Here is a 26,555-nt window from a genome sequence, read left to right as displayed (position 1 = left end):
TAGTTGCATATAGCATGACCATGTGCAACATCTTAAATGTCTATTTGAAATCGTTAGGCAGAAAACTTTGAACGTTAATAAATACAAATGAAAGTTTGGTGTGAGTAGTATTAACATCATAGGGTTTGTTTTGAACTTGAAAGGAGTTCAAGTGGATAAAGAGAAAGTCAAGGATATAAAAGATTGATCAACCACAATCTAAAGAAAAATACTGACGTAAGATTTTTCATAGATTAGTTAGATTTTATTGAAGATTGTTAAAAAATTTAAAGAGAATAGTTCCAGCTCTTGGTGTGATTCTAAAGAAAAATATACATTTTCAATTAAATAAAAGAACATTTTTTTTTCAAAAGTTAAAACAAAGTTTGACTCATGCACTTATTCTTGCTGCTCTTCTTAAAATCCTTTTAAATAGAGTGTGATGCTTGAAATGTTTGAAATTGAGTAATTTTAATCCAAGAAAAATGTACAAAAATGATTTTGTTTAATTTAGGGATCGAAAAGTGAGAGAGTGAAAAAAAATAACGAAAAAAACTTATGTGATCTAAATATAAGAAAAGAAAATGAAAAATAATGAGCAAAACATTTGTACACAATTTGATTGATATGATAAAAGAATAAATATGTATTAATGGTTGGAATTACAAAATCATCAAAGTGTCATTGTATTAAAAAATATATTTAATTAAATATTAAAGAAATGTTTAAATATTTATAACATGCATCGACTTAAAAAAATTCGTCTAGTCGTGCATTTAATATTTTTATAAAATATTGTGATGTAATATTATAGAAAAAATATTGTATAAGACAATAATTTTAAAATTATAAATTAAAGTTAAATATATTTTAAATAAATAAATAAATCATTATAAAATCTTAATAGAAGTTAAAAAAAATAAAATTTGACCCATCATATCTTTCTCTTGGTCCTCTTAAAACAAATCTTCTAGTAAAAACAAGAGCTATATATAGCACTGTGACACATTGTTTCAATAAAATAGAGAAAAAAAAAACAATGGACTCTTTTATGAGATGCAAGTACCCTCCCCCAAAACCCAAAAACAAAGAGAAAAATTCACAATTCTTGTCATGTGAAGAATTGGTCTCTTTCCGTCCACTCCAAAAATAAATGAAGGTTAAGAGATTATTTTCACATATTCCCTAAAAACATTGTGAGACACATTGTTCAACAAATAAACAACATTAAACCACCAATTCATATTCTTAGTTATATCCATCAAACTTTTCCCACCAACTTCAATCTCGTCATGTGAAAAGTAACTCATCAAAATTTTGTTTAAGGTTTTGTTTGGATTAGAGGGTGTGGGGGAGTGGAAAGTTGAGTGTGTGGGGAAGTGGAAGTGTGAAGATTTGAGAAGAAAGTGTGAAGAAAGTTGAGGATGTTTGGATATGAGTATGTTAGAGTGGATGTGTGAGGAAAGTTTATTGAAATATGTGAGTGATGTAATGGTTGTAAAAATATTTTGAATTATTTTTAATTGTGTAAATTATAAGATTACAAATTTACCCTTGTGTATAAAAAAAAGAAAACAAATAATAATTAATTTTGTTCACAATTTATTCAATTAAAATAATTTAAAATTTTAATTATAAATAAAAGAATAAAATAATGTAAAATTAAAATAAATAAATAAAATATAAAAAGTAAATATAATTATATTATTTTTCAATTTATTAATTTATTTTAACATTTTTAGTTAAATTAATGTATTTAGATAATTTTAATATTATTTATGATTCTTTAAATTATATATATATATATATATATATTTTAATGCTCTAATAAAGGTATAATGGAGCTTAAATTTGATTTATACATAATATAAATTAAATGCTAAAAGAGTTGCATTCAAAACAATATCATTCTCTAAATAAGTACCATTAAAACTACCATGAAAACCTTAATATTCTAAAAACAGAAAAGAAAATTCAATGTTTTATGACTAATATAAAAAAAAAAACTCCTATTAATCAATAAAAAGGAATAATTATATTAATTTGATCTAGATTTAAAATGGATTTTAATTAACACAAATTCATTCAAATGGACCCTCAATAGCAAAAATATGTAATTTATTTATTTAATTTTAAATAATATAATATAAATTTCATTATTATCTTAATATTTCTATTTTAAATTAATTTATATAATTAATTTTCATGAAAATAATTATATTATTTTTATTACTAATAATATTTTCAAAAGAATACAAATTATTATAAAACAAAATAAAATCAAACAACACAAAAATTCACAAATCTGAAAATAACTAACATAATCGATTATTTCTATAGTTAAAAAACTAACATAATCAATTACCCTCACTTTTACACAGAGTGCATAATCGATTATGGTCGAAAAAAATAACAGATAATCGATTATCCCAAGAGCATAATTGATTATTCACTGTTTTTAACAGCATAATTGATTATGTACTTTGTTCTTTTTCAGTCATAATCGATTATGTGCTATACAAAACCAAGGCAATGCTAACCTGAGACCAAACAACCATTACGAAACTCACTCCCCTATCACTTTGATGCATCACGAACCTCTCCAACCCCAGTGAACCACTACAAAACTCACTGTTCACTGTTGTGGTGTTATGCATGGCATGCAGGCTCACGTGAAAGATAGCAAAAAGCAAGGGTAACTATGTAAATGACACTATCCTATGTGGCTTTTTTTTCTTAATCTCCCCATGTTTCTCTTCACTCTTGAGAGTAACAAAAACACTATCTACTTTCCCTTCACTCACACTCTCAACCTCATCCTTCAATAGAAGCAAACGGGGGTGGCACCAACAATTTGTCTGAGGCTACAGTGTCACCCCAGAAGCAAATAGGCACTAAGTTCCAGGGGAAATAATATATATAATTATTATCCCCATCTATCCCTCGATAATTATTGATGTGACCTGACAGATCTTAATAAATCTAATAACAATCACTTGTTGAATTTAATATAGTTGCATCCATATCAATTTTGTATCCCTCCATTTGCCACTAAAAACTCTCCCTCTCACCCAAAATCTAAATTATCTTTATAATTAAAACTCCCTTCCTCCAATTAAATAAAATGAACACTAACAAACAATCAATGCCTGATTCTTGTTCCTAATAATGTCAGCTAACTACTGAAAAAAAGAAATTTGCCAGACCAGAGAGCCAAAACAGAGAACTGAACCAGAGAGAGGTCTCAATAGAGGAGATTCATAGTGATTAATAACTAGAGAAAAAAGGGAAACGAGATTTTGGTTCCAAACACTACCAACTTGAGACTGCATGTGTGGATGGATTGGTGACTTGATTTACTAGAATCATACTTCTTGGGAACTTTAAGTTCAACTTGTATATAATAAGCTACAAGTATGTTTCCTAATGACGATCCACAAAATATATATTTTATCCACATTTGCCAAACTTAATATATATTATATATTCAACCCACTCACCTTAATCTTAATCACATGTTGCATTAACACATGTACACATGTAAAGCAACTGATTTTGGAGGTATCACAGACCAGAATTTGAGTGATTTGTTACATTACTACCTGCAACTGTACTTTCTAATTTTGAAGCCTTAACATTGTTGTTATAAAGTAAATTTTGAAAATATTTAGATTGTATTCACGAAAGGGACAACATAAAAACAAAAATTTGAATACGGTTTTATTTCTTCAAGGATTTTTTTGTACCCGAAATTTCTGGAAGTCTCATTAAATTGGATTAAACTCTTCATATTTTATAAAAGATTGATGTGAAGATATGTTAATATATTGAAGGACTAAATTAAGGATATTTTTTTTTAATATGGATCACAAGAATCCAAATACAAAAAAGTACAAACAACATCCAGCAAAAGGTTTTGGAAGAAGAACATATGCTAAAGAAATCACAAGAAGAATAATAATAATTTAATTACATTGAGGAGGGGGAGGTGGGGTTCCACAAATGAAAGAGATGGCAGTGACTACACTTGAAAGTGCTATGTTATTATTATGAGCAGAGAAAAATGAGTTCTCTGGATTCACATTAAGAAGTCAAAAGTCACAGTTAGCCTTTTATGGATGTTATCACTAGATATTTTTAATGATTACAACACACCTTTCTAAAATAGAACATTTCATATTTCCTTCTTATGCCTAATCTATTGGTTCTCATCTCATCAAGAACACCAAAATCAGAATCCAGATATAGATGAGATGAAATGAAATGCTATTCAACACATCAAATAAGAGAAAAAAGAAACCAATGAAACAAGATCAGAACAACACACCTTATCCATTAGAGGGAATAGTTTTTCAATCCTTACAATTGCAGCCAAGGAGGAAAAAAACTTTTGCTTAGATCTGTTTTCATTTCTTTATCCTGTTCTCCTATTTTAACTTTTGGAAGAAATAAAGTAAGGATTTTGGGAGTAGACAAGGAATGTTTACATTCCTGAACTGTATTTTCATTATAAATTGATTAAACGTCTCTTTTTTTAGTCATAACTTCAAAAACAAAAAAAAACAAAGATTCAGAATCTTGACTCTAAAATTTGGGGAGAAGAGAGGTTTCACAATGGCAATTGGTGAATTCCATCCTCCATTATCTAAAAAATGAATATGTTGTAAAGTGCAATAGTCATTTCTTCAAAGAACGTGTAAAGCCCCACCACTTTGACTGGTCGAGAGGTTTTAAACTAACTTCATCAGTTTCTAATAAATTTTTATATGGATCAACATCATAAGACCAATAATAGCGCATTTATCATGTTCCAAAAGTTGTAGTTATTATATAATTTATTTCTTTATCGCTAATCTGATTGGAATTTGCATTGCATGTTTAGTTATTATTCTACTTATGGACATGTTGAGAAGCTAGCTAGAGAGATAGAAAAAGAGGTTGCTTCTGTGGAGGGAATACAAGCAAAACTGTGGCAGGTTTGTAAACCCTTTTCCATTTTCATTCATCCATAAAGAGCTCACTTTTGCCACCTCTTTTAACATCTCATAATGTCATTACGTGATGATATGAAAGTAAATATAAATGCTTTGGGAGATATGGATCTGCATTACTATTCTACAGAAGAAAGAATAGTCAAATGTCCTAAAAGCTAACAATAACTTCTTAGATAGATTTATGCAAGCAATTAAAGTACCTCTGTTCGCATCTCCCCTCGCACTTCTGTTCACCTTCGTTCGCACCCCCGCTTGCCTTCGTTCACACCTTCGTTTGCCTCTGTTCCCACCTCCGTTCGCACCGTCGCACGCACTTCCATTCACCTCTGTTCGCCTCCGTTCACACCTCTGCTCGCACCTCTGTTCGCCTTCGTTCGTGCTTGCAGCTTCCTCCTCCTCCTCTAATGGCTCTGTGTTACTTACCCACTTCAATCCCTAAATCCCTAAAATCTAACAATAACTCTGCATGTTAAAGAAGAGAAAAGTCAAAGAATTTTTTTAAAATTATTATTAAAATTCTTATTATTATTATTATTATATTATTATTAAAATAAAAAATTACATTTATCGACCAAAATAAATTTGGTGACTAAAAAAACACATATTTGGTGGCTGATTCGGGGCCAAAAATAAACATTTATAGTTAGCGACCAAAAGAAAATCGGTGGCTAAAAAATAAGCAAATTGGGTGGTTGATTCGGTGACAAAAATAAACAGTTATATTTAGCAACCAAAAGAAAATTTGTGGCTAAAAAATAAACATATTCAGTGGCTAATTCGATGGTAGAAAATAAGCAATAATATTTAGCGACTGAAATAAAATCGGTGGCTAAAACATAAATATTTTCAGTCCTAATTCGGTCGCAGATATTTTTCTCAATTGATTCATAACGCCCACCACTTTAGCGACCAATGGTTTTATCACTCTCATGTTCATTCATTGATTCGGTCACAAAACTAACTAACATCATTAACAATTTACTCGTTTGTTATTTCGGTCGCAGATTTGACACTAAGGGTATTTGGTGGCTATTTCGATCGCAAATTGCGACCACTTATTTTCGGTCGCTGAATTCGGTGACTAAATTGTTATTTTCTTGTAGTGTATTATTTTGGATCATAATCACTACTAGCTAACTCATTTAAGAGTATTCTTTGAACTACTAACTCTTTGCTAATAATTGAATATTCTTTACCAAACAACCACTCTTGGCTAAGACAAATAAATTATTTGAGTAGTGATCAACAGATCATAGGGTTGATCACTAGAGAGGAATATCGTTTATGACATATGCAAGGTTTATGCACTCTTTTCTAGTTTGCTTAGGGAACACGGACAATGTTCTCTTTGAAGTATCTTAGCGTACAAAATTGTGAACAACATTTCAACATTATGCAATTTGATCTCTCTCTTCTTAATGAATGGAATTAAATAGGCGTTGAAGAATATGGTTGTTGCAAAATCCTTTTCTGACCATTGAGCAAATTCAGTTCACTTAAATGTCTTTCTTGCATCTAATGAGCTTGGTCGTGGATAGTGCATTAAATGCACTCCATGCAGCATTAAATGTTCTTTTCTTCTTTACTCGACATCTTGATAGTTGAATATACTTATCTCTTCTTAGATAGTGTGCTTTTACTTGAATTTGTGATATTTTTTCCAGTATCGATAATGTGTATGCAGAGAGTTATTAAAGAATGCAACTTTAGCTCTTTATCCAAAAGATAATTGATGTGACTTGAGTTTGAGTGGATCTTTTGAACAGAAGAAGATAACAGACATTCCCTGCACCATAGAATAAGCATATGGATATTCGTGAATTAAGATGTTAGCTTAATATTATGTGCTTGTTGTTGAACGAATGTTATCATCTTACATACGAAACATGATCATGTTTACACTTAATTGTTTTTAGCACTTAATCAAAATCATGGGTTACTTTTCCCTAAGAAATAACTTCCTAATAGGGATGACAAATGAACTCGTCCCCATATGATGGAAGACCCCAAAGCAAAGGACCAACAACTAGAGTTATAGCCAAGAGAATACATGAAAAGTGGGACTAAGCTGAGCTAGCAGGGTCAAACTCTTATCTTTTTAGATCATGCTTTAGTTTGTATAAATGTATAGAGTAGAATATGATTTATTTGAGTTTGTAATTTTTAAATAAATTGGGCGATTTATTCGGGCCAAGTGGAGTAGGATTTTTGGTCTTGTATTTTGGCCTAAGGTAGATTAGGGTTAGGATTCTAAACCTACCTAGGGTTTCATTTGGTCTTCCTTGGCCCAAAGAAAACCTTAGGTTGGTCATGACATGCAGCTAGTGCACCATATTGAGCTGGCCAACAAGGAATGGCGCAAGGAAGGCATGGGAGAAGCAAGGAAAGTGTGAATATCCACACGACATACTCATTTGCTCTTCTACATTTAAGATTTTTATTTTGAATTTGATTTTTCTGAATTTGGCTCCATTTTTGGTTAACCATGACGTCATAAATAAATGTGCTCAGTTCTTGTATTTTTCAGCTTGAATGAGAAGAGTTATGTTGCCCATTTTGTGCCATAAACACTTGTTCTTGAGCTCTAGGGTAGTCTCTTGTGTATCCTCCCTAGACTCCTTCCTAGTGAGTTGGTCTCACCTCTCACTCTTCCAAACTCATTCAAATTAAGAGTATTTTGCATTCATTCCCAACAACTTCCGCAACTCCATACAAAGATTCAAAACAAAACAATGCAAGGAGAAGAAGAAACCTATCATTTAGTATCTAGAGCCATGATTTTGTAAGCTAAGTGTTTCTTATTATACTACTTTCTTTCTTAATATTTGTGTTGTGCTCAATGTATTTTACTTGTCTTGAACATGTTTCCATCTCATTTCACCGATTGAATTATTGTTTTGTCCATTTTATATGGTTCAAATTAATTGTTCCATCTTGAACCATCATGTGTTGCTTTTAGGTCTTCTATTGTATTATTGTGTGTGCTTTTGATTTTTTGCATGAGTCATTTTTCATTTTATTTGCTTAATTAAATTTAATTTTGTGTTATTTTAATTTTCTAAATTTTTCCATGTTGTCAAAGTCACCTGAATCCATAAATCTAATAAAATTCTAGTGATACTTTTTGTTTCAAAATTTTTTTTCATGCTTTTATGTTCAACAACAACAAAAATTTCAGAAAATTGTTTGAAGAAATTATAGCATTATAAGCTAAGTATTTCTTCTTCTACTACTTTCTTTATTTTTTTGTTGTGCTCACTGTATTTTATTTGTCTTGAACATGTTTCCATCTCATTTCACCGATTGGATTGTTGTTGTTTTGTCCATTTTATACGGTTCAAATTAATTGTTTCTTTTCGAACCATCATGTGTTGTTTTTAGGTGTTCTATTGTGTTACCGTATGAGCTTTTGGCTTTTTGCTTAGAAAGATGCATCTAAATTTTTTTTTTTTTAAATCATAGGTATGAAAAAGTCAAATGCTCAAGCTGAAAAAGCCCAACGCAAAACACTAGCGTTGAGCAAGTTAAACTTCAGTTTGTGATTTATTATTTTTAGGTCTAGTTCTGGATTGATATAAAAAAATTGTGAATATTTTCCAAGGCCAAATTACTTTTGAATTTAAAGAAATAAATCAGTCAGGCACCAAGACCTATAATTCTAGTTTTTAATTTTTGTTTTGTTTTGTTATCCATTTTGTTGTCATTCTTAAGTTTCTTTTGAGTGCTTGCTTTTCTTGACAATCTTTAATTTCTTTCTTGTCACATTTAGGGTTTAATCATTGTGTTTTGACCTATAATTCTAGTTTTTAAATTTTGTTTTGTTATCCATTTTGTTGTCATTCTTAGGTTTCTTTTGAGTGCTTGCTTTTCTTGACAATCTTTAATTTCTTTCTTGTCACATTTAGGGTTTAATCATTGTGTTTTGTCTAATATAATTTCTCTTGAGTTTTACCTTTTCAAATTGAACTTTTATTGATTTTCATTATTGGTCTCTTTAAAGTGGAATATCCTCTTTTGGGTTGTGGTTTTGTGAAAATGAATTAACTCTTAGGTAGCATTCTAGGAGAAGGAGAAGGAAACTTCAAGGTGAATCTCCTAAAGAGAGCCAACAAGCGGAGGTAATTGGAAAGGATAAACATTTTAAGGAGATAGTTGAAGACTTTAGTTTTTCTGCATTTTTCTTTTGTTGTAAACGATCATTACTACTTTAGTTGAACGCTTTGTAGATGGTGAGTATGTCTTGGAGGATCATCAGTGCCAACAAGCTTCACCATTAGGATTCACCTAGTTTTAATTTATGCAATTTCAATTCCTAGATTTTCTAAGTTTTCTTTTAGTGTCTTTTGTTTCATAGCATTCTTGTTGGTTTGTGACAAAGAACTTTTCATTAAAAGGAAATTTGTGAAGTACATTTGGATAAGTTATGGCTAGGAAAAACTTGGTACTTAAGTGATTCATAGTGGTCCAGCTCTCTTTCCTGGGAATTTACCTTTCATGTAAAGCCTATAATGCAATTTTCCTTGAGTGTTCAATGGAGATTGATGGACGGGATTTGTAGATTTGTGGAGGAAGCACCAAATGGTCATGGAAGTTCTTGGTATGGGCGAGTTTTACAAGGTGCGAGGAGCAAGGAAGAAGTTAGGCTAACTTCCTTGAGTTTCTAAGAATGCAGGAAGCATCATAGAAGAGAAACTTGGATAAGTGTGCTGAAGATTTCAGAAACACAGTTTCATATATCAATCAAGTTTAGAAATTATAAAAGATGAGTCTCTTATTTATAATATAAAGAGACTCCTAGAAATGACTAATGAGTTCTCAAAATTCTCTCTATTCCTAGTATATCATATGATTATCCTATGTATAGAAAATTCTTCATTCCTAACTTGTAATATGAAAATATTTACAATAAGCTTTATGATATTTGATATTGTAAAAAATGTGGAAAAAAAACCTACTTAAAAAAATATTAAATCTTCCTTTAACACAATTTCCTTTATTCTTTTCAATATTCACATCACTAATAATATGATAAACAATATTTTTATTAGAATCAACAAAGAAATAAGTAAAATCAGGATGAATAATATTCATTTGATCAGAATCAAAATCATCGAGCAGTGTGTTTCTAAATTTCTCTATTCTTGGTAAAGTTCAACAAAATGTTTTTCTATAAAAAAAAATACAAAATCAATGGTAATTACCATCACAACGATAAAATATATTTTTATATTGTATATTATTCTTTTCACCTTTTTATTTTTATGTTAATTTTCCACTTTTAGTAAGAAAAGTTATTTTCATTACTTCATTTAAAATCATATCTACGACCATGGTTTTAATCAACCACTATCATTAAAATCAGATCGTATTTTATTTACTCCTAAGAACAGAACAAAACCAATCACGTGACCCTCAGGATTCCTATTAACAACTCATTATTTTTATAACAATGGTTTAAAATAACAGTTATAAAATAAAAAATATACTATAGAATTTGAATGAGAAATGAACTTAAGAACCTAAACAAAATAATAAGCATAAGATGTTAAAAAGAAATTTTAGAAGAAGAAATATAACTAACCTCAAAACGTGAATTAGAAAATACAAACTATATATTTGTATTGATAACCTTATAAAATATAAACTCAAAACATGTAGAATGAATAAGAGAAAAAGAAGAGATAATGTATTAAAATTTGTCTATTTTCACCAAATAAGAATTTTTTTTATTTATATGTAAAAAAACGTAATTTAAATTATATAATTGAAGGACTCAATCAAAACAAAAGATTCCTCCTATTTACTTAAAAACTATTAAAGATAGAATCCAGAAAACTAGAGGACAAAACCATTATAAAATAAATATTATACCACAATAATAACATATAAAATTATTATTGTAAAGGTTTATGTTATCGAAAGGGATATAGAGAAAGATTGAGACGGCTCTTTTTCTTCCTTGGTTGGTCGGTTGAATCGCACTTCAATTTTCTTTCCAACAAACTTCTTCCTCTCCTCGTAATCTCGACTTGGATGGTACATGCAGAAGGTATTTCAACACTCAAATCAGATTTAGTAATTGTTCAATACTTATAATGACGTACCTGATCTGTGCTATTTATATTGTTATGGTAGACCTTTCTTATTGGACCAGATTAGAAAACTTGGGTCATGTTTAGAAATACATTACCTAACTATTGATGTCAGATTAGCTTCACTAACTCTACTTAAACGTAATTGAGTTTATAGTGTCGGTCAGCCCAATGGCCAAGCTCCGAACCATGATGTCGGTCGTACGGATCCTCGTAGTATAGTTTATAATGATATTTTGACATATTTATTTTTAATATAAAAATTTGAAGACCTGGAATAATTAAATTTAGAAGAATGAGTCCTGGTACGACAGAGTATTCTTGAAACCGTGTAGCAAGTAAACCCATTTGTTTACTTTCAATTTCTTGTCAGCGCAAACCATTACTTGTAGTATTTATCAAAATCTTTTATGTAAATGGAGCTAAGTCATCAAATTAATGTTGTTCCTTTCCTTTTACTCAATTCAGAAAACAAAATGAGAAACATTTCCAAAACACCATACTCTATATTTCTCCTTTTGTTAGCAACAACAATTAGGGTTCATGGTCGCTATCTGCCAGAAGTAGTTTCAGATGGTGTTCACAAAGTTCAACACAACGAAACTTCTTACTTAGTTCTCAAAGGAATTGATGATGAATCCTGTGAGGAGCAGTGCAAACAAATGTATGGCTTCTTGCCATGCACAAACAATATTTTTGGCCATCTCTTTCTCATTTTGGTGTATGAATATTTGCTGTTCCATGGAGAATCATATTTGGCTAAAGGTGGAGAACAAATCTTCAAGATTCTTGGCCCTGGTATCTTTGGTGCTAGTGCTTTTCACATCCTAGGTGCCCTTCCAGAGTCCTTAATTCTTCTTGGTATGTTTCATCTCTTACCTTTTTGAGAGAAACAAAACTAAATTATTCTGCTTTTGTGACATATTGCTCTACTTGAAGTGAATACATGCCTCATGCAGTTGCAGATACATATAAAAACTGGAAAAATTATATGATGTATGAAGCTGTTTTCCATTTTTAACCAGTGAAAATGTCAATAGTAATCTTAATATATATATGATACCTAAAGTACATTATTGTTGTAATACTTTCAATAATTCTATAATTTTAAAACTTTAAAATTAAAAATAAAAATAATTTAAATACATCTTTTTTTTAGTCTTTTAAAAATCTTAATCTTTTAAATACTTTTAAAAGCTAAAACGATGAAGAAACTCGAAAAATACTTGATGTGTTGACAACTAGAAATATATATATATATATATATATATATATATATATATATATTGTCATATCATGATCTCAGTTTAATAATTTTTTAATCTTTCATTTCATATCAGTTTGCGTGAGGGATTGTGACTTTTCCTCTACCAGCATAGCATTTAAACCCGGTTCCTTTTGAAATTGTCTTCCACAAGTTTAGCTTAGCTGATAAGGATAATTAACACTAAAAAAATTATAAAATAAAAATTAATTTTAAATAAAAAAATAATTAATTGTAATAGTAATTAAATTAGAGATATTTTAGAAATTAAAAAAAATAATTTCTAAATTAGTTTTTATTATTGTTAAATAGTTTTTAAATTAGTATCTAATTAGTTACCAAGGTTTTAACTACCAATTATTTAGATTCTAAATTTGGTAGAAAAACATTGATTGCTAATTAGATACCAATTTAAAAATCATTTAACAATAATATAGATTAATTTAAAAATAAAAATATTTTTAGTTTCTAAAATGGTCTCTAATTTAATCATTATAATAACTAATTATTTGTTGTCTCTACAATTAGTTTCTATTTCATGATTTTATTTTATGATTTTGTTGTAGTGTAATCTTAGCCTACATAGTCATTAACTACTCATAAAAATTATTTATATGTTTAGAATTATATTTTTAAGGGTTTGAACAAAGCTTTTATAGAAAAGTTTGTCTTAACACATACTTGGTAGTTAATTTTGAAATATTGTGGTTGTCAATAATATTATGGGTATATTTATGAAAAAATATACATTTACTAATACTCAATTTTCGTTGTAGTTATCATGAAAAAAAGTGTGATTAGTTATTTATAAAAATTTATGTATAAATTATATTAGTGTAATACTTTCCACATCTATCTTCTTTTTATCAGCACTTTCCAATTCTATATGTTTTCGTATGAACTAATTGTGCTTTATATTTAGATATATTGGAGTTTTTTAATATTTTTAATTAAGTTGAATAATTTTATTTATGATTAAGAATTAAATTACTTTTTTAATATACATATTTCACTTTTCATCAATAATCTCTATATTCTTTCTCACAATTAAACATTTACTTTTACATTCATGATTAATGTTTCTATCATAATACCATTATAACTTGTCAAAGAAACACATAAATGAAGAAAAAAAATAGTCTAAATACTAATAATGAAATTGAAAATAATGACTATATAAATATTTAATTAATAAGTGTTAAAATCATTATACACATAAGTGAAATTCAGCCTTATTGTTATTTATACTAAGTCCTTACTATAAGAAAATCATGAAATATAAAACAATTTTAGAAAAAAAAAATTAATTGTTATTGTGACTAAATTAGAAACTATTTTAAGAACTAAATAAATTTTTGGTTTCTAAATCAGTTTCTATTATTGGTAAATAGTTTCTAAATTGGTATCTAATTAGCTATTAAGGTTTTAACTACCAATTATTTAGTTTCTAAATTTGGTATCTAATTTAGTTATTATTACAACTAATTATTTTGGTCTCTAAAAATTGGTTTCTATTTGAAATTTTCACCTAAATTTTATTCCACCGAAAAGTACATTAAAACCTGGTATACTAATTATACTAATATTCCAATGATAATTAAAATTATGAGAGAATAGTCTGTTTTGTGAGGCACCTTGTTTGGAACCTTTTAGGAACCTTGCTAACATAGACTTTATTTAATAAAAAAAGTGTGTAAATTAATATCTTTTGATATTTTCTACAAACAAGTGTTATCAACACATTTTGATTAAGCACCTATAACTGATTTTTTTTAAGTATACAATAAAATTTTCCTTTACATTTTTTATTTAATAAATATTATTATTTATTTGTTAAGTTATTTTACATGTGTCAATTAATTATATATGATGTCAAAACATATTATTTGTCAAGTACTAAGAGACTAAAACGAAAATCTAAAAATGTTTTAAGAAATGAAATCAAAATAAATACAAATAAATATTTAATTTATAGCCAATTTAAAAAAAAATACTAATACTCAAAATAAAAATTAGTTATATATATGAATTAAAATGTTTAATTTACACTTAACTTAAAAAGATAATTAAATACTCAAAATAAAATGTAATCATATAAGAAACTTATTTAAGCCACAAACTTTTGATAAAATGATTTATATATAATACATATTATTATTGAATATAATTTATTAAAAACTATAAATATAAAATGAGAACTTAAAATCTTTTTGATTTTTTTCAATAAATTTTAATTAATAATGAAGAGTAAATCAGAAAAAAAAATGCATGAAATAAAGTAGAATTTCTCATTCTTTATATCCCACTACCTTTGTAATATAAATTTTTTTATAGGTCTCTTAAATTGTCTTTTTTGTTTTGTTTTATACAGTCTTTTATAAATAATTTTATTGAATGATTATTTTGTATGATCAGTTTCTGGACTTGTGAGCAATAAGGAGACAGCAAAAGAATATGCTATGAGTGGGATTGGCTTATTGGCTGGATCATCCATTTTGCTTCTAACTGTAGTTTGGGGAAGCTGTGTCATTGCTGGCAATCAAGAATTTGAGCATCATTCTCCTCCTTCTAACTCACATCACAAAACTATTAAAACCTTCTTCACTGGTTTGTCATAACTCACTTTTGTTTAACTCTTTATATGCTAATGTTTCAAGTAATAAACTTGCATTCTTTCAACTACTCATAATAATAGTGAGGGTTATTTCTTTTACCACTTATCTTCTTCATACACTTTTATAAGTAGAGGAAACATTTAAATTTATGGGTGGAAAATATTCTAGCTTCATCAATCCAAATTATATTATTGCTCTCTTTCTGTACATATAGCTTCATCAATTTTTTATTAATATAGAGATAGGTTGATATTTTCAATTTGTTCAACCACTTCATTAGATATATTATTTTTTAATTAAAATTAAAAAAATAGTTTAAAAACTTAATTTTTTACATATTATATTATATAAAAGATTAAAAAAATAATAGTATTTTAACACACGTTATTAATAATTATAAATTGTTTTAATTATTGAATTTAGCATGATAATAATTCTTAATCCCTAAGGTTGGTGAATCAACTGAGAAAAGGAAAGTGACTGAAACTAAGAAAATGGCATTAACTTCTATGGGGTGTATGTACATTAACTTCTTTAAAGTAAGAAGAAAAAGAAAATCATGAAATAAGTGGTTGAGAAAATTACCTCTGTACAATATGACTTTTTTCTTAGTGTGAAAGCACAAGCACCAAGCAAAGTAAAGGAAATTAAAGTAGATTATAATCTATAATTCAAATTTTCTTCTACTCTTATTTATATAATTAATTTTATATACAATAATACAACATATTTAGTTATAGCACATTCATAACAGACTATATAAAGAACAAAATAACAAAAACAATTTAAAAATATTATTAGTGAGTTAGAAGTTAATAAGTAAAATTGATCAATTTTTTCTTATTTATCAAACAATTTTATCTCTTAAGTTTAATTTATTTCCAATATACATTTTTTATGTTACCTTGTTTTCATTTTATTTCATTTCATTTTCTCTTTTACACATTTCTCCATTTCATGTTCTATGTTCTCTTATACAGAGAACTTAGGTACTAATGGTACAATTTTTAGTTTTGAGCCTGAAAAATGTTATCTTTGGTGGATGTGAAGGTTATGGAATTACTACGGATTTGGAAACCAGTTACAGTGCAAGAATCATGGTTTGCTCAGTGATACCATTTGCAATCATGCAAGTCCCAAATTTATTCCATTTCTCTTCTGGGCTAAGAAACGTGACCTTACTAATTGCTCTCATCATTACCTCCATTCTTCTCTTCCTGTACTTCGCTTATCAGGTTTGCCAGTTTTCATTTTCGTTTTATGTGGCAAGTGTTCATCAATAATGTTCAAGTCAGTGTGGTATAAACCTTGTTTTGAACACCTAAACACTAAACACCTAAACACCATGAGATGAGGTGAGGTTTGCACCCATATTATGAGTGATCTGATAACGGTCCGATAAGAGATGGTCTGATAAGCTCAACAAACACTCGTTAGGATAGGTTCGAAATGACGACTTTAAGCCTAACTCAACCTCGTAAAATCCGCTCATGAGTTGAAGTTTGCACCCACTTATGTACTTATGTACAATAAAATGTCTTAATCTCCAGTTGACGTGAAATCTCCAACTGATATGCTGTTATCTCTATATCTATATATTCTTTTAATTAATCGCATTAGTGTGGCTATTTGAACTGCAGATTTTTGAACCATGGGTACAGAAAAGGAGATTGGAATATGTGAAACACGATCATTTAATATTGAGAATATTACAACATGTTCAAAAGAACACCCTGCAAAGGATCTTCACAAAGAATGGGACTCCAAATGTCAGTGCCATAAGGTGAGATTTCGAAGAACTGCTACTTTGGAAGTTTTACCTGTGACAAGCTATTTATAAGCACACCACTTTGCAGGCGATTATATAGGGAAATAGATCAAGATGGGAGCAGTGGTATATCAGCTTCTGAGGTTAAAGATCTTCTGCTCAAAAACAAAGTTACTGAAACCAATTTCGATGAGGAGAGAGAAGTAAAAGAGGTGTTACAAATTTTTGACCTGGATGGTGACAAAAAAATAAACAAAGAGGAATTTGTTAGTGGCTTCACAAAATGGCTTCATCAAACACAACATGCTTTAGAGAAACAGTATTTTTCAATGAAATCACTGAAAAATATATATCAGGTACATAGTAATACACTGTGTCTTGAAGAAAAGTGATAGCAGTATGTTTTCAAACACATTTTTATTATCGGTTAAAATCTGTTGAAAGTTCAAGGCCAAGACTTTTAAAAGTTGTTTTGTGATGATAGATATGAGAGGAACAGAAAGGCAATTTTCACTCCATGCCTTTCCTTCCCCTCCTTTACAAAGCCAGTCTTCACAATATTTGGTGAAACTGTGAAGAAAATGGAAGATCGATTCAGAAACAGACAATCTAAAAATTAAGAATGCCTAGCAGGAACTTCATTATGATGAGTAGTATTATTGAAAACATTGACAGGTTTTTGGACCATGGATTGAAAACAAAAGAAAAGAACGTGAAGGAAAGAAACAGCTTATATGTGAAATCTTGAAGCTTGTTCAGAGTGATGTGATTGGTAGCCTTCTCACAGTAGATGGAAAACCTGATGAACATGCTATCAGAGGGTCAGTATTATTCAATCAAACTTCTTGGTACAATCACGACACATTTTATTAGATGTGAAATCCATTTCAAAACCATTTACTACTATTACTAGTTCAAAATGTAAACACAATATCACCTACTAGAAGCTTCTAACTCCATGAAAATCCTGATATTACTGTACACTTTACTAGTCTAACTAGGACCACGACAAATTCATAACATTCCTTCTTTGCTTTTTCCACTTCCTAGTTCTCATAGCCTCTGTGATCACCAGGTTGTTTCTGAAAATTGATCGCAATAGAGATAACTTCATTTCCCAATCTGAGTTGAGAGAACTAATCATGAACATCAAGTTTGTCAAAGCATCAATGGAAGTGGAAGAAGCAGTAGCTCTTGTCATCAAAGAACTTGACATTGATAACGACCGCATAATTAATGAGGATGAATTTGTTGCTGGGTTTCACAAATGGCTTAGCTCAACTTCAGCTCCTGCTCCAGTGTCACATTCTGAGTCTCAAGAAGATATGTATCAGGTAACTATATTCTCAATCCCCTTTGTCCAAAATACAAAAAAATAGGGTCAAAAATATAATTTTGAAGGAATTTAGTTTAAATTATGAACTTTTAACTGTCCTGCTTCATATTTGATTTGTCCAAAGTGAGCAATGCCAAGTTAAGATTCTTTGATTTTGTGCATACAAGACCTGGGAAGAGGCTGACATGGTGGTAGAAGAGAGGCAAAGGAAAGCAGTTGTTGATAAATCAACATGGGCATGGTTTAAGGCCATATTGTATGTGATGCTAGGAATTGTTATGCTATCCATTTTGACAGAGCCTCTAACAGAAAGTGTCCACAACTTCTCTAACAGTGTAGGACTTCATCCATTCTTCATGTCGTTTATTCTAGTCCCCTTGGCCACAAATGCTAGAGAAGCAACTTCAGCAATCAAAGAAGCAAGCCATAAGAAGCCAAGAACCACTTCTCTTGCCATTTCTGAGGTTAGAATTTCATCTCCTTCACCAATTTCATTCCTTAAACTCAATCAGTATATATGCATAAACCATTTTCTGAGAACTTCAAAATATTTTTTATCATTACAGATTTATGGAGGGGTGTTCATGAATAACATTCTTGGCTTCTTTGCAATCTCAGTTCTGATCAGTGTGGGACAAGTCACTTGGCAATATTCAGCTGAATTGCTGGTTGTTGGTATTGTTTGTGCTATAGCAGGCTTAACTGCAAGTTTTCTCTCCATTTTTCCTCTATGCTCATCATTCTTCGCAATCCTCTTGTACCCATTGTCCTTGGTTTTGGTTTTTGTACTTGACCAAGTTCTTCGTTATAATTAACAACCTCTCAAGTCTTGGACCAATTCAAAGAGTTCAACTTTAGTTAACTTTGTAGTGTAAATTTTTTAAATTATTCTGTTCTGACAAGTCACTGAGAGTATAATAATATTAAAATAAAAAGTACATATATTGAATGGATGAAAAGTATATTTTGACTTGTATTTATAAGTGGTATAGTTCATTACGTGTCTTAATAATAACCATACAAATAAGGTGCCGAATCTAATCAAATACACCTGCAGATTACTTTAGAATAATTACCATTAGTTTAAAACTTTTAAGATACTCTACCGATTATTAATATCTAATGAATATTAACAATCTGAATTTCATGACTCGGTTGCAACTGAGTAATATCCATATTATATTATCTAATAATATTAAGAAATGAATTTAATGGGTCGGGTAGTATTTATGTGACATTAGTTTATGTTTATGTTTTAATATTTTCATTTAAGAGAAAATTAACATGACAATTGACTTTCTATTCATTATATAAATTACCTATTTTTTGTTAATTCAAAAATCAATTATTGATTAACAATAAACTCCTTAATATAAAATTAAATTTGTGAATATTTATTTAAAATCGTGTCCATGAGCTGATATTGTTGTTTTGTCTTTCTACATAGTTTCCTTTAATAAAGTTAATCAGATATTAATTTCATTTGTGGCACTATAATAATCCTAGTTGAATAAATTTTTGCATAATGTTTATAATCAATTACAAGTTACACGTGAAATATGTTTAAATCCCCGATATCAACTATTTGAATTTTTAATATAATATTGGAAAAGTAAATGACTCTAAATAATTAAAATTAAAGGCATGTCGGCATCAAGCCACGTGTATGAGATAAGAATACTATTTATGGTTTTCAAAATTTATGTAAAAAAACATAAAGAAAGCCACGTGTTACGTCCGTATAAGGATTTAAGATTGATTTCCTCAAGTAGAGATATTCATTAATCCACTACTTGTCAAAACAAAATACATTATTAACACTGTGATGTTCTAAAAGAAAGTCCAATAGATATTTAAGAAGTTATATATAAAGAAATTTAAAATAAAATGTTACTTTATACAATATTTTTATACAAAATATGAGAGCGACAAACAAAATATGCATTGTTATGAGCATTTTATTTTATTGTACTACTTATTATATTTTCCATTATTTTCTAATATTTGTTTTCTTATTTCTCCTTTTTTATATAAAAGAAAAATATGATACAATGCGAATATGAGAGATAAAGAAAGTAAAAAAAAAAAAAATCACTTGTGAATTTGAAATTTAGTCCTTATAAAAATTTAATTTTTAGTTGTTTTAAAATGAATTAATTTGAATTTACCTTTTATATAATTTTGACATGTTAGTTAATAATAATAAATATTAAATTTTATTTTTAAATCTATTCATTAATATTTTCCTAACTAAGTACTTGATATTATTATTATTATTATTATTATTATTATTATTATTATTATTATTATTATTATTATTATTATTATTATTATTATTATTCCTGTCAACGCACTAATTTTTTTTTAGAAATTGATAATATATAATATACCATAAATATTTAACTTTAAAAAATTGAATAACTAATTATGTAGTTAAATTTATATGGAAATCAAGGCGTACATCCATGACACTATAACTAAATTTAAATTTTAAGAGAAGATAAAAATGTGATAGAAATAATAATTAAAAATATTCACTACGCTATTAACTTATGAAATTAAATTAGGGCATTTTTGAAAAAAAAAATGTATGTACGTATTATTTGAATTTATCTTATAATATAAACACGCCGATGTTCAAAAGAAGATATAAAATTAACATTAATTATGTTCATAAGTTATTTTTAACATATTTTAAAAAATTCTTCAAAGTTATAGTTAATATATAAAAATAATTTGTCCTATTTTCTTTAAATTATAACACCATCTTATTTTTATAACCACCTCAACTAATTACTTTGGTTTCAATAAACTAAGTTAACTAAGAATGTAGTATCAAAACTACACTATGTTTATCATATAACACTTAAGTGCCAATTTTTCTTGTTAATTAAGAGAGGATTTTGCAAAATCAATCTCAGTGACTCATTTCATATTTTTTTTTTAATATTTCTCATGATATGTCATGATTAAATTTATGTTTTCTATAAGACTTTAAATTATGATAATCAAGTTTCACTAAAGGTTAACACCAAACACATACTATAACATGAATTATGTTCCCAATGTCATGGTGGCACAAAACATCTACTATCAAGCTAGATGTACATATATGTAAGTCTTATTTAGTTTTCCACCATTTGAGGTCATGTTCACGTGACCAAATAACCTCTATCAATCTAAGTGTCTGGTTATCACAGTTACCCAAGTTATCATCCTAAGTATCCTTACAACACTCATCGAGGGTCATACAAATAATCCATTTAGGACCATCCATCTAGGGTGAAACCTTGTATACGTATATACCAACACAAACAGGTATACAAACCAATCCAACTAGGATCCACCATCTATGTATATCATGCATTGTTAGATCAATGCTCTACACACCATATCTTTTATTTTTATTATGTGTTTAATAAAAAATTATAAAACATAATTTTATAAGCATAAAGTCTCAACAAATGCAAGTGCTTCATTTAGCCAAACAAACGCAAACATTTTGCTCATATACTTCATCTAATAAGTGTTTACTTGACTAGACAATAAGTATAGGTTGAATAGACATTAGCATTTTATTGTTATAACTTCATTTGATAATTTTTTGCTTGGATAGATGATAAGTACACATAGTCTTAATCATTCATTGTACACATAGTCTAAATGATTCTTTGTACACGTTGAGTTCTTATAAATTTTTATTTTAGGCTTGCAAAAAAAAAATCTTCTCTTTACTTTTTACAAAAGGACCTCACAATGAAGTGTCTATATTAAGATCTCTTGAAGAAAGTGCCTAAAGCTGCTAGTTTTTGAAAAGGAAAAATATCATACTTACAAAGACAATCCATCATGTCAGGCTCCTTGTTTTACTCAAGTTTGGAACGAAGCTACCAGACCTAGATTTGATAAGTCATATCTGCATCATAAAGTTGCTTGAACAAGTTATGCGCATTCAACGTTTCATGAATAAATTAATACATCTACGAAATTGAACTTGTAAAGACGCAGTATGAAGAAGAAGAACAATGCAAGACCTTATAATGGCTCTAAAAAAAATTTTAATGGTATTTTCTTCTTAACATTCTTATATAGAAGATATCATGAAGAAGAAAGGTTGATGATTTTTTTTTTATTAGCAAAATTAACAAATAATAAGAAAGGTTGATAATAATAATCAGAATGAGAACAAAAGCTCTTATCTTTAGCAATTCTTAAGCCTTAGTGTGTGAGTATAAACACTTGTATTCATTTAGGAACCTAAAATAGTGTTTCTGACCTTATATCCATCTTAGGACATTAGACTCTTTTAGTTAACAAACCTTGTGATATTTTAGATCACACCTCTTTCTATAAACAAAATTGTTTAGTCAGGAGTGATAAAGTCCAAAAATACGCAGTTGTTTAGCCAATAGTGGTTGGATCTATAAAATACTTAGTTGTTTAGCTAGGAAGATTGTGTTCCAAAGAAAAATTTGTCTTAGTTAGGAGTGCTTGTGGTATAAAGAATACTCAGTCTTACTCAAACATGGTTGTGTTCTAAAGAATAATCAGTCTTCGTCAAATGGTTGTATTTTATATAATACTCGGTTTTATTGGTTTTCTACACTCCAAGCAAACAAATCTGTTTTTTTGCAAAATCTTCACCAACACCCCCATTTCTTCCTTCAGAATTGAACTTCCCATATACGTGAAATGATTTTCATCATCTAATTTACACACCATTTTATCTTCTTTCGACTCCATCCTTTCTTCCTCCGTTCTCGGATCAATATCTTCCATGACTACTGTCATCTTCTCATCAAACTCCCCTTATTTCTACTCCTCAACATCAGTTCAACCTTCAAGCTTGCTAAATAGCATTCTCGATTTGTACACTGATCTACATAAACCGTTTCCACCTCCTTCCGGCAAGCTGGAAATTTCATAGCTAAAGCGGCGTTGATACTATTGCTCCCAACTTATTTAAAGATGGTCTTCCAAGCAAAATATTATAAGATGTTTTAGCATCTATCACCATATAACAAACACTAATGACTTGAGTTAAACTTCCAGTTCCGAACCTTGTCCTCATATCAATGTACCCCTTCGTTGTCACCCTTTCTCCCAAAAAGCCAATCACCTTCTCATAATGTGGTTGAATTTCATCTTTTGATAAGTTTAATTTAAAAAATGTGTCCCAATTCAAATGTTAATGAAGCTTCCTTGGTTTACTAACGTCTTCATAACCACAAAATCTTCTATCTCAATTGTAATCACCATTGGATCATCTTGATTAAGGTCAATATCTTGAAAATCTTCGTCTGTGAATGTTATTGTCGGCATACTTCTTTTATAAATTGAATAAGTAGTTCTTGATGACTTTACATGCCTCTTTCTATACGGTGACGAAACTCCTCCTGCTGCAAACCCTCCGGATATGGTGTTGATCACTCCTCTTATCGACCTTATTGGACTTCTCCCCCTTTGCGGTCTAGGAATTGTCCCCTCTATCCCTCCTTTTATCATTATAATATCTTCTCATTTTCGGTTCACAACTTCTCTCCCTTTCTCCATCTCGGCCTTCCTCCTTTGTTCGCTCCCAACTTCTTCCCCCACTCTTTTCCATACCTCCATCTCTTGAGTCAAATCTTCTCCCTTCATTTCTTTGCACATATTGTTTAAGATGTCCTGCTTGAATCAACTCTTTGATTTTATCTCTTAATCTTGCACAATCATCCGTGTTATGGTCGAAATTCTTGTGATATCTGCAATGCTTGTTGTGATCAACATTATTTGGAATAGGAATTTTCCTTGGTAAAGGAATTAACTCGGTATGAAGAGTTTCTTCCAATATCTTTGCTCAGTTAGCATTAAGTGAAGAATATCGTGTAAATCGTGGTCCTTTGTATGTATCTTTCAGCTTCTTCCATCTTCCTCCATCCTTTTCCTTCCTGTCAACCCCCTATTCCATCCTGATTTGACTCTTGAAGCTTCTCAAATCTTCTAATTGCATAAACTTTGTCGCTCTTTGTCTTAACTTGTCAAGATTGACTGCAGGTCACTTACATAAACTATCAGCAAATGGTCTTGGTCTTAGTATCGTAACCATACCGTGCATGGTTACCTCAAAACTTAAATTTCAAATACTCAAAGCCACTCGTCCGAATCTCTCCATAAACGCCCTTAACAATTCCCCCCTCTCCTGCCAAATATTCACCAATGCAATAAATGTGAGATGATGTGGCCCTACTGGTAGCAAACTAAGCTCCAAATTTCATCACGAGTGTATCAAAAGAATCAATAGAGTTCGTCGATAATTTTTTGAGCCAACTCAACGCAACTCCTTTCAACGTTGTCGGAAATACTCTACATAAAATAGCATCATCTAAAGTGTACAAGCTTATCTGAGTAATGTACACCGCAACATGTTAGTTGGGATCAGTACTTCCAATGTCAGACTCTTCCAGTTGTCAAGCAACGATACTTCCATAATTCCTTCAGAAAAATGGTGCTTTCTTATTGTTGTCCCATAACCATCATGAGATACAGTTCAAGGCCTTTTGTAAGATACTTCAAATCTATCAAAAAAATTCGGATTTGGTCATGTACTTGTCTCCACATACTCATGCGTTGAATTCAAAGGCATAGTATTTTCTTCATTAAGCTTCTGTTTCATGTATATGTTTTTGGCTCTTAACGCTTCCATCTCATCTACATTCTTCTTCTTCAACACCTCTAACTCCCTATGCAACTCTTCCAACATAAACATAGTTGAGTCCTCCTGTCCACTTTCTTCCTCCTCCATATGATTCTTCCCCCTTGTGACTACCATTTTCCTCAATGCTTCACACTTTGCCCCACAGTCGGCGTAAAAATGTACTTGTACTAAATATGTGGGAGAGAGTGCCTTCAGAATCCGCCTTCACTTCTTCCTTTTGGTCCCTCCTATCCTCTGTTCGTACTTCTTCTCTCGATCTCTTGTGTTTTTTCAACTACTTCTCGGTCTCTCGATTTGTGGGGTAGTACCTGCAGGAACACTCCGAAGATTAAGTCAGAATTTGTGTTAATTATCTCACAGAAAAACCATAAAACTGAACTAAACATTCTATCTCTTTATACTACTTATTAATGGACATATTGGGTCTGTCACATCATTTTAATCCTTCTACTTATCTCTTATTAATTGATTTTTGTACTTAATTAATTTTATTTATCTTTCATGCGTATCTCTTATTAACATTGACACTTGTGTGCTTTTCCACATAATATTTCTATTATCGTTCGTACTTGTCCTTAATTTCTTTTAACCTCTCGACCTCTCAATCCTTCCACATACATACTTTTGATATAACCGGTTGAATATATATATATATATATATATATATATATATATATATATATATATATATAAATGCAATTCTTATTTTGATATTTGAATTTGAGTTCATTTAAATCAGGCGGAACTACACTAAATCCAATTCAACAATCAAATTTCGTATTGGAAAATGAAAAATTTCCTTCAATCTCGTTCAAACATATTTTCAAAGGAAAACCACCTATATTTCTACATTGAAATTAGTATTGACAAAAGCCTTTGCTCAGTATCATTGAAATGGTTTCAAGAGACGTTCTCATTTCAATTAAGAAATCAATTTTATATTTAAACTATTTATTTTCTGTTTTTGTATGTACTACATAATCATCTAATCATTTTGCATTTTGTCTCAAACAGTCGGAGTAATATATTACTACAAGAAAATCATGAAATAGAAACTAATTTGTAGAAATTAAAATAATTAGTTGCAATAGTAACTAAATTAGAGACCATTTTATAAACTAAAAAGAAATTTAGTTTCTAAATTAGTTTCTATTATTTTCTATTATTGTTAAATAATTTCTAAATTGGTATCTAATTAGAAACTAAGATTTTAACTACCAATTATTTAATTTCTAAATTTGGTAGAAAAACCTTGGTTGCTAATTAGATACTAATTTAGAAACTATTTAACAATAATAGAAACTAATTTAAAAACCAATCTTTTTTAGTTTTTAAAAAGGTCTCTATTTTAGTTCCTATGGTAACTAATTATTTTGGTCTCTAAAATTTGGTTTCTATTTCAAGATTTTTTTATAGTGTATATGTGAAATATATTTTGATGTTTAAATTAAAATTTGGTAATATTATAGTGAAAGTGAAAGTAATAAATATTATTTAATAATATATTGCATGTTTATAAGATCTTAATGGATCATTGATTATGAACATATATTAGAATAGGTTGAAAAGTCAATTTTGATTTTAAAATATGATTTTATATTTTTAATGAAGTTAATTACGTATTAGTTTTTGGTTCCCTAATTATCAGTTAGGCTATATCATCCTTATTAGGTCTGATCGTCCATTATAAATTCAATCAGTGGTACATTATAAATTCAAATTAGTATATTTAAAATATTTATGAATCATAAATTTTAATAAAAATATAATTTATAAATTTAAAAAAACTAGATACTAAATATTATAGTTA

At 29.2% G+C, this 26,555-nt stretch overlaps 1 protein-coding gene across 1 annotated transcript; it reads left to right on the top strand.

Moving 5' to 3' along the window:
* The first annotated feature begins 11,495 nt into the window (after positions 1-11,495).
* On the top strand, positions 11,496-18,918 carry LOC137835152 (sodium/calcium exchanger NCL2). Its single transcript, XM_068643520.2, has 9 exons — positions 11,496-11,926; positions 14,745-14,936; positions 15,995-16,179; positions 16,585-16,727; positions 16,801-17,068; positions 17,388-17,533; positions 17,788-18,046; positions 18,216-18,512; positions 18,615-18,918. Exons 1-9 carry the CDS (start codon positions 11,542-11,544, stop codon positions 18,861-18,863), a joined length of 2,124 nt encoding a protein of 707 aa, XP_068499621.2. The 5' UTR covers positions 11,496-11,541; the 3' UTR covers positions 18,864-18,918.
* The last annotated feature ends 7,637 nt before the right edge of the window (positions 18,919-26,555 follow it).

Source organism: Phaseolus vulgaris, chromosome 5, assembly GCF_051622355.1.
Source record: "Phaseolus vulgaris cultivar YP4 chromosome 5, ASM5162235v1, whole genome shotgun sequence".
NCBI classification, from domain to species: domain Eukaryota; kingdom Viridiplantae; phylum Streptophyta; class Magnoliopsida; order Fabales; family Fabaceae; genus Phaseolus; species Phaseolus vulgaris.
Note: the sequence above shows the minus strand (reverse complement) of the source record. Positions and strands in the feature narration are given on the sequence as shown.